This window comes from Neofelis nebulosa, chromosome 4, assembly GCF_028018385.1.
Source record: "Neofelis nebulosa isolate mNeoNeb1 chromosome 4, mNeoNeb1.pri, whole genome shotgun sequence".
Taxonomy (NCBI): Eukaryota; Metazoa; Chordata; class Mammalia; order Carnivora; family Felidae; genus Neofelis; species Neofelis nebulosa.
The window spans coordinates 155,368,487-155,379,825 of record NC_080785.1 but is presented as its reverse complement, the minus strand read 5'-3'; the positions used below and the strand labels follow the sequence as shown (position 1 = coordinate 155,379,825).

Sequence of the window (11,339 nt, the reverse complement as noted above, 5' to 3'; positions counted from 1 at the left end):
TCACGAACTTGAGAGACAGTTTCCCGTAAACCGCACCTATTGGACAGACGTTCCTTGAGTGCGTTACAAGCAGCACGAATGCCCGCCAAATTTCACTGCAAATGAACCATCAGAAACTTAACATGCAGAAGAAGCCTTCAAGGTGTAGTGAATGTGGGAAATTCTTTACTCAGAGGTCGTCTCTTACTCAGCACCAGAGGATTCACACGGGAGAGAAGCCCTATGTATGTAGTGAATGTGGAACTTGTTTCCGTAAACAGTCAAATCTTACTCAACATTTGAGAATTCACACAGGAGAGAAACCTTATAAATGTAATGAATGTGAGAAAGCCTTTCAAACAAAAGCAATCCTTGTTCAGCATCTGAGAATTCATACTGGAGAGAAACCCTATAAATGCACTGAATGTGGCAAAGCTTTTTGTCAGAGCCCTTCCCTTATCAAACATCTGCGCGTTCATACTGGAGAGAAACCTTATAAATGCACTGAATGTGGCAAAGCCTTCAGTCAGAGCATTTGCCTTACTCGTCATCAGAGAAGTCACTCTGGAGTTAAACCTTATAAGTGTAATGAATGTGGGAAAGCCTTTAATCAGAGTGCATGCCTCATGCAGCATCAGAGAATTCATTCAGGAGAGAAGCCCTACACATGTACTGAGTGTGGCAAAGCCTTCACTCAGAACTCTTCCCTCGTTGAACATGAGAGAACTCACACTGGAGAGAAACTTTATAAGTGTAGTGAGTGTGAAAAAACTTTCCGCAAGCAAGCACACCTTAGTGAACATTACAGAATCCATACTGGAGAAAAACCTTATGAGTGTGTTGAATGTGGGAAATCCTTCAGGCACAGCTCAGCACTTGTTCGACACCAGAGGCTTCATGCTGGAGAATAAAACTTGGGATATAACCCATGTGGAAAGATTTGTATGCAAATGCCACCCCCCCCCCAAATTCTTAGATATTGAAGACTAAGTCTTCAGCTGGGATGAATGTTCTATATGTTGAGCAAGAGGCAGTGTGTCCTGAAAGTTAAGAAAATAGATCAGAATTAGAGAGTCTTGAGTTTGATGCCTTCTCTGCCACATAATGGGTGTACGACCTGATTCTGAGCCTGCTTTCCCCATCCTCCTCAAAAGAATAATGACGATATTTACTAGGGTTATCTTTAAAACTTTTTTTTTTTTTAACGTTTATTTATTTTTGAGACAGAGAGAGACACAGCATGAATGGGGGAGGCTCAGAGAGAGGGAGACACAGAATCTGAAACAGGCTCCAGGCTCTGAGCTGTCAGCACAGAGCCCGATGCGGGGCTCAAACTCACGGACCGCGAGATCATGACCTGAGCCGAAGTCGGCCGCTTAACCGACTGAGCCACCCAGGCGCCCCTACTAGGGTTATCTTGAGAATAAAATGAGTTGTATGTAATAAATAACTGCCATTAATTGGTTTTGAGTTATAGATGTTCCAAAAATATTTAAATCTGGCTACTGAAAACAAGCAATGTTCAGCATTACTGTTTTTGGTTCTTGATGTACTTTCCAACGTTTTTTTTTTTTTTTTTTTTTTTTTTATTATTTTTGGGACAGAGAGAGACAGAGCATGAACGGGGGAGGGGCAGAGAGAGAGGGAGACACAGAATCGGAAACAGGCTCCAGGCTCCAAGCCATCGGCCCAGAGCCCGACGCGGGGCTCGAACTCACGGACCGCGAGATCGTGACCTGGCTGAAGTCGGACGCTTAACCGACTGCGCCACCCAGGCGCCCCTCTTGATGTACTTTCAATGTTTATTTTTGCGAGAGAGAGAGAGAGAGCGCGCATGTGCAAGTGGGGGAAGGGCAGAGGGACACACAGAATCCAAAGCAGGCTCCAGGCTCTGAGCTGTCAGCACACTTGGGGCTTGAACTCACAAACTGAGAACATGACCTGAGCTGAAGTCAGATGCTGAACCGACCGAGCCACCCAGGCACCCTTCGGTATATTTTTTAAGAGCATTCTTGATTTCGTTTTTTTTTGTTTTTTTTTTTTTTTAAATTAATATCTATACTCAACATGGAGTTCAAACTCATAACCCCAAGACCAAGAGTCACGTGCTTTTCTGACTGAGCCAGTCGGGTGCCCCTTAACATTCTTGAAATTGGGCTATGATTTCATGCTTAATCTACAGAAGGTTATTTAAACTATGTCTAGATTTAAATAGGAGAATACAATATAAGACTAGTTTACCCTTGGGAAAATTCAGATTTAGAGAAAAAAGAAATTATTGGTATTTGAGTGGACATTGTGCAGTGGATTTCTGGGTCCCCTGAAGCGCCTTCTTTAGATTTTGTTACCCTCACTATTGGACCTTATGTCACTGTAAGCTCTAGACTTCTCTTTTCCATGAAAAGGAAAGCCTTGCTGACTCTAACTGAATAAAAACTCGTGTTGTGGGACTTTCGTTTGGTTGGGGAGTGGTGAGGAGAAGTTCTATGAAAATAAAGAGGGGTGGAAATAGCATGTTGATTAGTATGTGGCTGTGCTTGCTTGGAATTTGTGAAACTGAATAAAGAAAACCTCATTTAAAATGGGAGTTGGGAGGCCAGAAGGGGGAGCTCACACATACCACACCTCACACCTCGCACCTTTGCAGAACCAAAAGAAAGAGCCATACCTGGCATTCCTAACAGGGAAGAAGCCTACTCTACTAATCCCCGCCCAGGGAACAGCCCAGCCCAGGAGACGTCACAGCTCAGCCAATGAAAAGCCATTACACTTGAAACACCCAGTGTAGTTAAAGGAATTTTGTTTATAACAGCTCCTCCCAATTCCCCCTTTCCTCTGTAAAAGAGCCATCCTCTCCTTTGTTCTCCTGACTTGCCTATGGTTTTATAGTAGCTTGCATGTCCCGAATTGCAACCGTCTACCGTGTTCAAGTAAATCCATTTTGCTCATAAAATAACTGACTTTTATTTTTAAAGGTAACGAATTCTCGGAGCACAACAGGAAAGGAGGCCTCTTAAGGGAACAGGAAGGGCAGGAGGCGTGGAGTTCTCAGGTGTCAGCAGGAGGTACCACTGAGCGACAACTTTCGGTTTATTCTTCTCACGTGTTAACGAGTCCAGAGGCTGGCAGTCCGTGGCTGCTGTAGCAGCTCCTCCAGGCATGCTGCCAAGACCCAAGTGCCTTGAGTCTTTCCACTGTACCACCCAGAGCAAAGGTCTGCCTTCCTTAGGCCAGAAAATGGCTCTGCTCTTGCTACGTTCCATGTATGTGCTCCTGACGGTATGTAGCTAGGACGAAGGTTCATGCTTGCCAAATCTTTTTTGTATCAAACACCTGGAGGCTTTATTAAGTAGACTTCACTTATATCTCTCTCTTTTCTTTTAATGTTTATTTTTTATCTTTTTTAACAATTTTTTTTACCTTTATTTTTGAGAGACACAGACAGAGCACAAGTGGGGGAGGGGCAGAGAGAGAAGGAGGCACAGAATGCGAGGCAGGCTCCAGGCTCTGAGCTGTCAGCACAGAGCCCGATGCAGGGCTCGAACTCACAAACCATGAGATCGTGACCTGTGCTGAAGTAGGAAGCTTAACCGACTGAGCCCCTCAGGCGTCCCTTTAATGTTTATTTTTGAGAGAGAGAGAGAGCGCACAAGAGAGAGCATGAGCGGGGGAGGAGCAGAGAGAGACAGAGGATCCAAAGCAGGCTCTGTGCTGACAGCCAAGAGCCTGAGGCGGGGCTCAAACTCATGAGCCGTGAAGATCATGACCTGAGCCAAAGTTGGACGCTTAACTGAATGAGCCACCCAAGTGCCTCTTCCTGCTTTTATACTGTTATCAACTATAGTTACCATGTTATATATTAGATCCTCACTTGTATCAAGATCACTTGTATTAGGTCCTCAACTGTACAAGACCCACTTCTATCTCTAAAATTGCCAGGGCTGTTATACGGCTACCTTTGGCAGGAGCTGGGGAAGTATTCTTAACTAGCCACATTATCATCTTCCTCATCCGAAGTGGGCTTCTGCTCATGAAGATACTGAAGATTTTGTCATTTAATGACAAAATCATTAGATGACAAAATTCTCAATAGCAATTATGTTAAGTTTTTGAATTTTACTGATCAGGAAAAACACTCATAACGACATGTAACAAGCAGGACAGATTAATATGCACAACATAATCCCAGTTTTGTTTAAAAAATATAATTTACATACACACATACATGCCCCACACATGGAAGTTCCAAAATGTTAATAGTTGGTAATATCTACAGAGTTTGCATCATGTCAAAGGGGTATTGATAAACAAGGTTTTTATCATACATTTTTTCCGAATTTTCTAAATTTTCTGTAATGAACTTGTATTATCTTTAAATAGGAAAAAGATGCCATTTTAAAAAATACCCCGTATACTCTAAAGGAAGACCAAGTCCAAAATATTTACACTTATTCAGTTTCATCTTCATTGTCAAAAGAAAGGAGGGAACTGTTCTTGATTTGCTTTTGTGAGTTCTTTTTAACGGAGTCCTGCTTATTTATTTGACCTTCATTTGCCTTTTTCTTTTTTGAGCTTGCTGTTAGACCTGAATATTTTTCATCTGAGGAACGCTTGACTGGTTTTCGATACATGATTCTTCCATCAGCAATAGCCGGCTCTTCATCTGCAGCAAAGACAAAGTTAAAGAACTTTCTTCTCTCATTTTGCCTTTATTGGAGAGTCAAATGGCAAGAAAAATCTCAGATGGTATTTAAAGATGTCCTGAGTCCATTCGATCTGGTCTTCTCCACTGCTTCTAGCTACGTACCCACAAGATGGGCAGTCACTTAATAAAAACTCACTTCCTGTGAAGTATTCCATAACATTGCCAGTCCCCAATTAGTTATAATCTGGCTGTATTTTGAAGTGTTTTGAAAAGCGATTGTTTTGAACTCTAGCATTTTTCCTTAAAGCAATGTAATTAATATTTAGGAATAATGAAAAACATACCATGTAGCGTACCGCAGTTCGGGCACTGATTAAATAAATACACCTCTGTTGACTAATTTGTAAACCTAACCACTTTTTTTTTTTAAAACAGGATGTTTTTATTTAAATTTGCATTTATCCTATTAACAACCCAATAAAGTAGGTACCAATCATTATTGTCTCCATTTTACTGATGAGGGAACTGAGGCTGAGAGGTGAAATACCTTGTTCACGATCACACATCTGGTGAGTGTTACAGCTGAAGTGGGAACCTAGGACCGTCTCCTTCAAACATACCATACTATTACATAAGATAGTTTCGTATGTCAGGCTCCTTAAATTGTTAGAAAAAAAAAATCAGATTACTTCCAGACATACCTGCCTTGGCAGCCTTTATTTCTGCTTTAATTTTCATGACTTCTTCAGCTGACAGGTCTCCCTTTTTTAAAATCACCACTTGGGGCTGTTCATCTTCTCTGTCACTGTGATCACCATCTTCTGGGAGCTGAAGCTGGATTCTCTAGGGGAAAACACAAACACCACGTGCAGACGTCTGACCTTGAACCAAACACAACCATGAGACACCGTGATTACTAAGGGAGAAGGGTAACTTTATTGACAAAATGTATTTGGCAGTGAATTTCCAAGTAACTCTTAAGAGCCTAACCCTGCCACACTAGGGAAGAGATCCACCTGCCAGTTACCCTGAAGTGCCTGCCCCACAGGGATTAATTTGCATCTCAGCAGGACCCCAGCTCACGGTTCCCAGTGTCAGGGGCCCTCTGCTTCAAGTACTGCCCACCCAGCCAACTCGGGGCAGTGCTGAACCACATCAATTCTGTCTGCTCTTCACCAACTGTTTTCACTTCCATCTCTTCTCAAAGTTAGACAAAAAATAATCAACGCCGAAGTACAGAAGGCAGCAAGTAAAAGGTGTTCTTCCACCTCTGACTATCTCTCCTCCCGTCTGACAGCTTCAGTCAGGTGGGTATCCTACAGCCATTTCCTAAGTGTATAAAAATATGGAAGTATGGAAAACATTCTGTATGCAAAAAGAAGACTGTACATACTATGGGACTTGATTTCTTTTCTTTATGAAATTTCCCAAACATCAAAGTACAGAGAATACCAGCAGAAAACATGTACTCACTATACACATTACAAGTGGTAACCTTGGGTCAGTTGATTCATTTTCAAAAAATGTCAGCTACCATAAAAGCCCCACTCCTCCAACTTCTTTTTTTTTAAGTTTATTTGAGAGAGAGAGAGGGAGAGGAGAGAGAGCTCACGCACGCGTGCATGTGGGGTAGGGGGCAGAGAGGGAGAGAGAGAATCCCAAGCCGGCTCTGTACCGTCAGTGCAGAGCCTGACCCGGGGCTTGAACTCCTGAACCGTGAGATCATAACCTGAACTGAAACCAAGAGTCGGATGCTTAACCAACTGAGCCGCTCAGGCACCCTGCACCCCAACTTTTTTACTCAAAAATAATCTTTGTATAGCACCTTGGAATTATCTGTTAATATGAAATTCTGTATTTTAAAAACCACTGCCTAGTATTTAATTATATATATGGTCATCTCATGGTTTATTTGACCAGTACCCTGTACGTAAAAATTTTGGTTGTCTCTAGTTTTTTCCACTATGCACACATTTTTATTTACTTTTTCTACTATGCACTTATTTTTGTTCAATTTTGTGAACTCATGTGTAAGATAAATTCCTGGAAGTGGAGTTGCTGGGTTGAAAGGTATGTGCATGCACCGCACATTATTCAAATAACTTGTTACTGCACCTCTCACAGAGCCTTCCTTGTCTCCTAGACAAGGCAACAAAGCCCTACGGCACCTGGCCTAGAAACAGAGCTTTCTCCTACACCACACTCATGGCCTCTGGACTCCAGCCGGGTTGGAGGACTGCAGACACATGACCATATTAGCTCCTTTGCCTCCCCTATCTCTGAACCAGTTCCTAGTGCCTAGAAAGCCCCACTGCCCCTGATGTATACCTGCTCAAGCTGCCTTCTAGACTTAGATTCTTTAGAAGTACTTTCCTGATCTCACCTCGTCTTCCTTCTCACACTGTGCATAGCTCATAGGGTGCATGTACCATACTGAGTTGCCAATATTTTTCTATCTGGTTCTGCTAGGTGAGTTCCTTTGACGTTCTAGAGGCTCAGAGCCTGGCAAACAGCAGGGGCTCAAGAAGTATTTGTTGATCTATTCGTGAATGACTCATAGGATGAAAAATGATGAACCTGAAAGCCCTGGCCGGCAAGTTACAGGCAAATTCGCTCATTTTGTCTACATCCCAAATCTGCTCGATCACTTCACAAGTGCATTCTCTTTAATAACATCCATGTTAGTTCACTGATTATTCATTAGTTTTGCATTATTTTTTTCTGAAAGTTTCCAATAAATGATCACAAACTAGTAGGTAATTAGTACTAAAATTTTTAAATGTTTATTTATTTTTGAGAGAGAGAGAGAGACGGAGCACGAGCAGGGGAGGGACAGAGAGAGGGAGACATAGAATCCGAAGCAGGCTCCACGCTCTGAGCACAGAGCCCGATGTGGGGCTCAAAACTCATGAACTGTGAGATCATGACCTGAGCCCAAGTCAGATGCTTAACCAACTGAGCCACCCAGGAGCCCCAGTAAGTATTTTTAACCAAGGAAATGGGACAGTGAAATAAAATAAATCCTGGGGTGCCTGGCTGCTTCAATAGGTGGAGTATGCGACTCTTAATCTTGAGGTTGTGAGTTCAAGTCCCACAATGGGTGCAGAGGTTACTTAGAAATAAAATCTTTAAAAAAATTCCTGGTGTTTATTAGATTGAGAATCATTAATTCTGACTTCTCTTTTTGTTTATACGACTGGCTGGAAAATAAGAGAAATGGTTAAAGAAACAGTGGTTGTTCAAAGCCACTCCTGAATTGACTCTCAAGAAGGTGAATAAGGTAATTTAACTTGACTATATAATGATTTCCCATGAAACTCTTCTTTTTGTTAACTAGATTACTAGATTGACTAGATGACTAGATTGATGATTATATTGCCAACCTGATTAAGAGTGCAGTTGGTTTCTCAAACACAGAAACATAGGGGTATTTGTCTGTGGAAAAGTCTCTTGCATAAGTTTAAGTCACTGATATGAGTTGGAAAGTACCACCCCCACCCCAGGTTCTCCTAAAACAGCATTCCCAGCTAGAATCTTCAGGGTGTTAACTACACACACATGATCATCACAAGGACTTCAAGCAAACTATAAAATTAGGTTTCATAGTCTCCTCATTGATGAATCCATATCTCTTTTCTCAAATCTCATCCTTTGTGTCATCATCACCATTTTTGGTCCTGGGGATCCGTCACTCCCTGATCAAATTCTCTCTAACCAAAAATGGCTCCTTGTTGCCAAATGAATAGTCCATATGGCTTTCTCTCCAACCGGTTCCTCAATCACACAGTCCATGCTTTACCATTTTTTTTTTTTTTTAAAGATTTTGCTTTTAAGTCATCTCTACACCCAACACGGGGCTCGAACCTACAACCCTGAGATCAAGAGTCGCATGCTCCACTGACTGAGTCAGCCAGATGCCCCGCTCACTCACCATCTTTACAACTTTATCCACCCTTCCTTCCATCTCTACCTGCTGACCTACCCATGCTCAAGATTCAATCTAAGTATCCCTTCCTCTTGAAGCCTTGCCTGATGATAAGCACAGTCAATAGAACTGGTCACCTACTATTTGGTCCAGGCACTGTGCCAGGTGCTAGGAAAATACAGAAAGATTAAGATACTAACTCAGAGAGTTTGATTTAGTGGTGACAATCACAGGAAAGCAAGTAGTTGCAATGCAAAAAGATGAATATCACAGATATGGACAAAGTGAACAGAGGAAAAGTATTTGTAGGAGCTTTGAAGAGGTTCACAGAGGTGGTGACCTGTGAAGGCAGAGACGAAGCAGCAAAGAAGGTTTTGGTTTTTTTTAATTAATTAATTAATTAATTTTTATTTTTTATTATTTTTTTAAATGTTTATTTATTTATTTAATATATGAAATTTACTGTCAAATTGGTTTCCATACAACACCCAGTGCTCATCCCAAAAGGTGCCCTCCTCAATACCCATCACCCACCTTACCCTCCCTCCCACCCCCCATCAACCCTCAGTTTATTCTCAGTTTTTAACAGTCTCTTATGCTTTGGCTCTCTCCCACTCTAACCTCTTTTTTTTTTTTTTTTTTTTTTTGCGAAGAAGGTTTTAAAAGAATATGGTATTTTGGAGATACATCTCTGTGTTCTTTCATTTTCTTTCACAATGCCTGGACTTAGCATATTCTCATTGGATTGAGTAATTTCACACAAGTCAATCTTGTTTCCTTTACTAAACTCTTAAGTGACTTGAGGGGCGGGTATTAGTGAAAGTGCTAGACACAGAGTGCTAAGTAAATTCTTTATTTCTCCACACATCCCCTAAGCATAATAGTCTCTTCCTACTGAAAGAGATAGGGCAGGTTTTGGCGTGAACCAGTTAGGGCTGAAGCCTGGGAGGGCTCAGAAGTTGACTCCCACTGATCTCTATCCTTAAACTATAGAGGGACTGCTCTTTCCTAAAGCTCCTCTTCTACTTAGATCCAAAATATTCTTAAACATACTTTTGGTGGGGAGGAGGAGGGAGGTGTGGTTGTTAAACAATAAAGCATAACAATAGATCCAGGGCATTCTTCCAAAGATCCAGACTCCAGGTCTAGGACATCAGGTCATTTGATCGAGCGGCCTTCAGTAACTTTATCTGGAAAACGAGACTACGCTACCACCCATCCTGCTAACTACAGGTTTTGGGATAAGCAAGTAAGAGAGAGAAAAGTGATCTTTCTTAACCATCTACCAAGGACGAGGCGCTTTACCTGGGTCCAGTCATTTTCAAGAATACAACAGCACTACGAAAAACGACAAATATCTTCCTGGGTATAAGAGGCTGTAGTAGTTTGAAGAGGACCAGCCTGGGGACTGAAGCCCACCCAGATTAGGGGCTGGGCGCAGGTGAGGGGAGGGACCCGTCACTGCCAGGCAGGCCTTCAAGTCCAGGCAGAAGCCGGAAGTAGCGGGAGGGCAGCGTTTCTCCGGTAACGCAACTGCCCTGGGCTCACCTTGGTCTCCACGGTGGGCCCTTCTTTGTAGCCGACCCTCTCTTTGAAGCGGGCCAGGAACGCCGGCTCGGCTGGCCGCACGTACGAAACCTGGTTCCGCTTGCTCATGGCTGTCCCGGGAAAAGACAGGTTCCCTGGGCCCGCTTGAGAGTGTACATTGGTTATGGCGCCTGCTCGTGACGTCACGAAGTCCCCGCCCCCTGACCGGAGGCCGGGCAACATGGCAGCCCCCTTGCTGGCGTCAACGTCCGACCGGAGCGCCAAATTCAAATTTGCGGCCATCTTGAGCGTTCGGAATCCCGGCGCGCTGCGCGGCTGGAGGTGGGGGTATCCGCTGCATTGGTCTTGGGATCGAGGCGTGAGGGAGCCATGGCGCCCGGCTGCAAAAGTAAGTAAGGAGCTCCGGCTTCGTGACCCTGTCTCCGCCCCCAAATGCAACTGTGCAGGACGGCAAGCCCCAGCCGCCCGCAGGGTTCCCGGCTGGGCGTGAAGGGCAGAAGCGGACCTAGCGTCGCGGGGCGTTTGGGACCTCTCTCGGACCCGCAGTCAAAACGCGGCTCGAACAGCTATCTTCCCTTGTCTCTGTGTATTGGGCCCACGCCACAAGCCAGGCACAGTTCTAGGCGCTTGGGCTGAGCAGGGAACCGGAGAGTCCTCCAGGAGCTTGACGTCCAGCGACCTGCTGGTTCTTCCTTCCCGTTCTCGGTTCTGTCGTTTCGTCGCTGCCCTATTCCCGTGTCCCGACCGGGGCTGTCTCTAAGTATCCTTGCCTGAGGTCGGCCCAGGCTCTCACCACCTTCTGCGTGTTTCCACGTTACTGACTGTCCTGAATGGGAGAACTTTTCATGCTCCAAGCACGTCTTTGCCTTCTGGAGGGCCTGCTGTACAAGTTCAGATAAGCACAGGATGTCTTTCTATTATCACAAATTCCTCTTTTCTTCTCAAGGGGACCCGTTCCGTTTCTTCCTTTTAACTTTGGAGAGGAGCACTGCCGATTTTGATAAACCCTCCTGTTTTCACTAATTTCTTCGTCCTTTGGCGTTCTCGTGTACGTGCCCCATGTCTTACATTGCCTAATCCTTTAAGGATTAGATTTTGAGTTAATTCGATGGATCTTGGTGAGTGGTATGAATGGTAATGAGGAGAGGCCGATGTTAGAAGATTGAAGAAACTGAATTTGTGGTCGTTGATGAGACTTCCAACAACATTAACGCTTGCAGCTGTCAGTTGTAATTGTTTTCT

General features: G+C 43.7%; 3 protein-coding genes across 7 annotated transcripts in view; 2 read left to right on the top strand and 1 right to left on the bottom strand.

Annotated features, from left to right (window-relative positions):
• Positions 1–101: 101 nt before the first annotated feature.
• On the top strand, positions 102–1,515 carry ZNF501 (zinc finger protein 501). Its single transcript, XM_058727288.1, has one exon. It carries the CDS (start codon positions 102–104, stop codon positions 888–890), a length of 789 nt encoding a protein of 262 aa, XP_058583271.1. The 3' UTR covers positions 891–1,515.
• A 2,653-nt stretch (positions 1,516–4,168) lies between these two features.
• KIAA1143 (KIAA1143 ortholog) lies at positions 4,169–10,280 on the bottom strand. Its single transcript, XM_058727281.1, has 3 exons — positions 10,098–10,280; positions 5,326–5,467; positions 4,169–4,642 (listed from the first exon to the last, which is right to left on the bottom strand). Exons 1-3 carry the CDS (start codon positions 10,203–10,205, stop codon positions 4,428–4,430), a joined length of 465 nt encoding a protein of 154 aa, XP_058583264.1. The 5' UTR covers positions 10,206–10,280; the 3' UTR covers positions 4,169–4,427.
• Positions 10,281–10,379: 99 nt separating this feature from the next.
• KIF15 (kinesin family member 15) overlaps positions 10,380–11,339 on the top strand; it is an 80,282-nt gene continuing 79,322 nt past the window's right edge. For all 5 annotated transcript variants that reach the window (XR_009260989.1, XM_058727278.1, XM_058727277.1 and 2 more), the window contains exon 1: positions 10,380–10,485. Coding sequence is in view for 4 of the 5 variants with exons in the window: in XM_058727278.1 (XP_058583261.1) it covers positions 10,467–10,485 (19 nt within the window). In the remaining variant the exon portion in view is untranslated. The remainder of the gene's footprint in view (positions 10,486–11,339) is intronic.

What these genes read in the sequence shown, in the direction of transcription:
- ZNF501 (XM_058727288.1), top strand. Translation starts at nt 102, where the DNA reads ATGAACCATCAGAAACTTAACATGCAGAAGAAGCCTTCAAGGTGTAGT.
- KIAA1143 (XM_058727281.1), bottom strand. Translation starts at nt 10,205, where the DNA reads ATGAGCAAGCGGAACCAGGTTTCGTACGTGCGGCCAGCCGAGCCGGCG. An exon ending in GGCCCACCGTGGAGACCAAG is followed by an intron (nt 5,468 to 10,097) that starts GTGAGCCCAGGG and finishes GTTTTCCCCTAG; the next exon opens with AGAATCCAGCTTCAGCTCCC. An exon ending in AATAAAGGCTGCCAAGGCAG is followed by an intron (nt 4,643 to 5,325) that starts GTATGTCTGGAA and finishes TCTTTGCTGCAG; the next exon opens with ATGAAGAGCCGGCTATTGCT.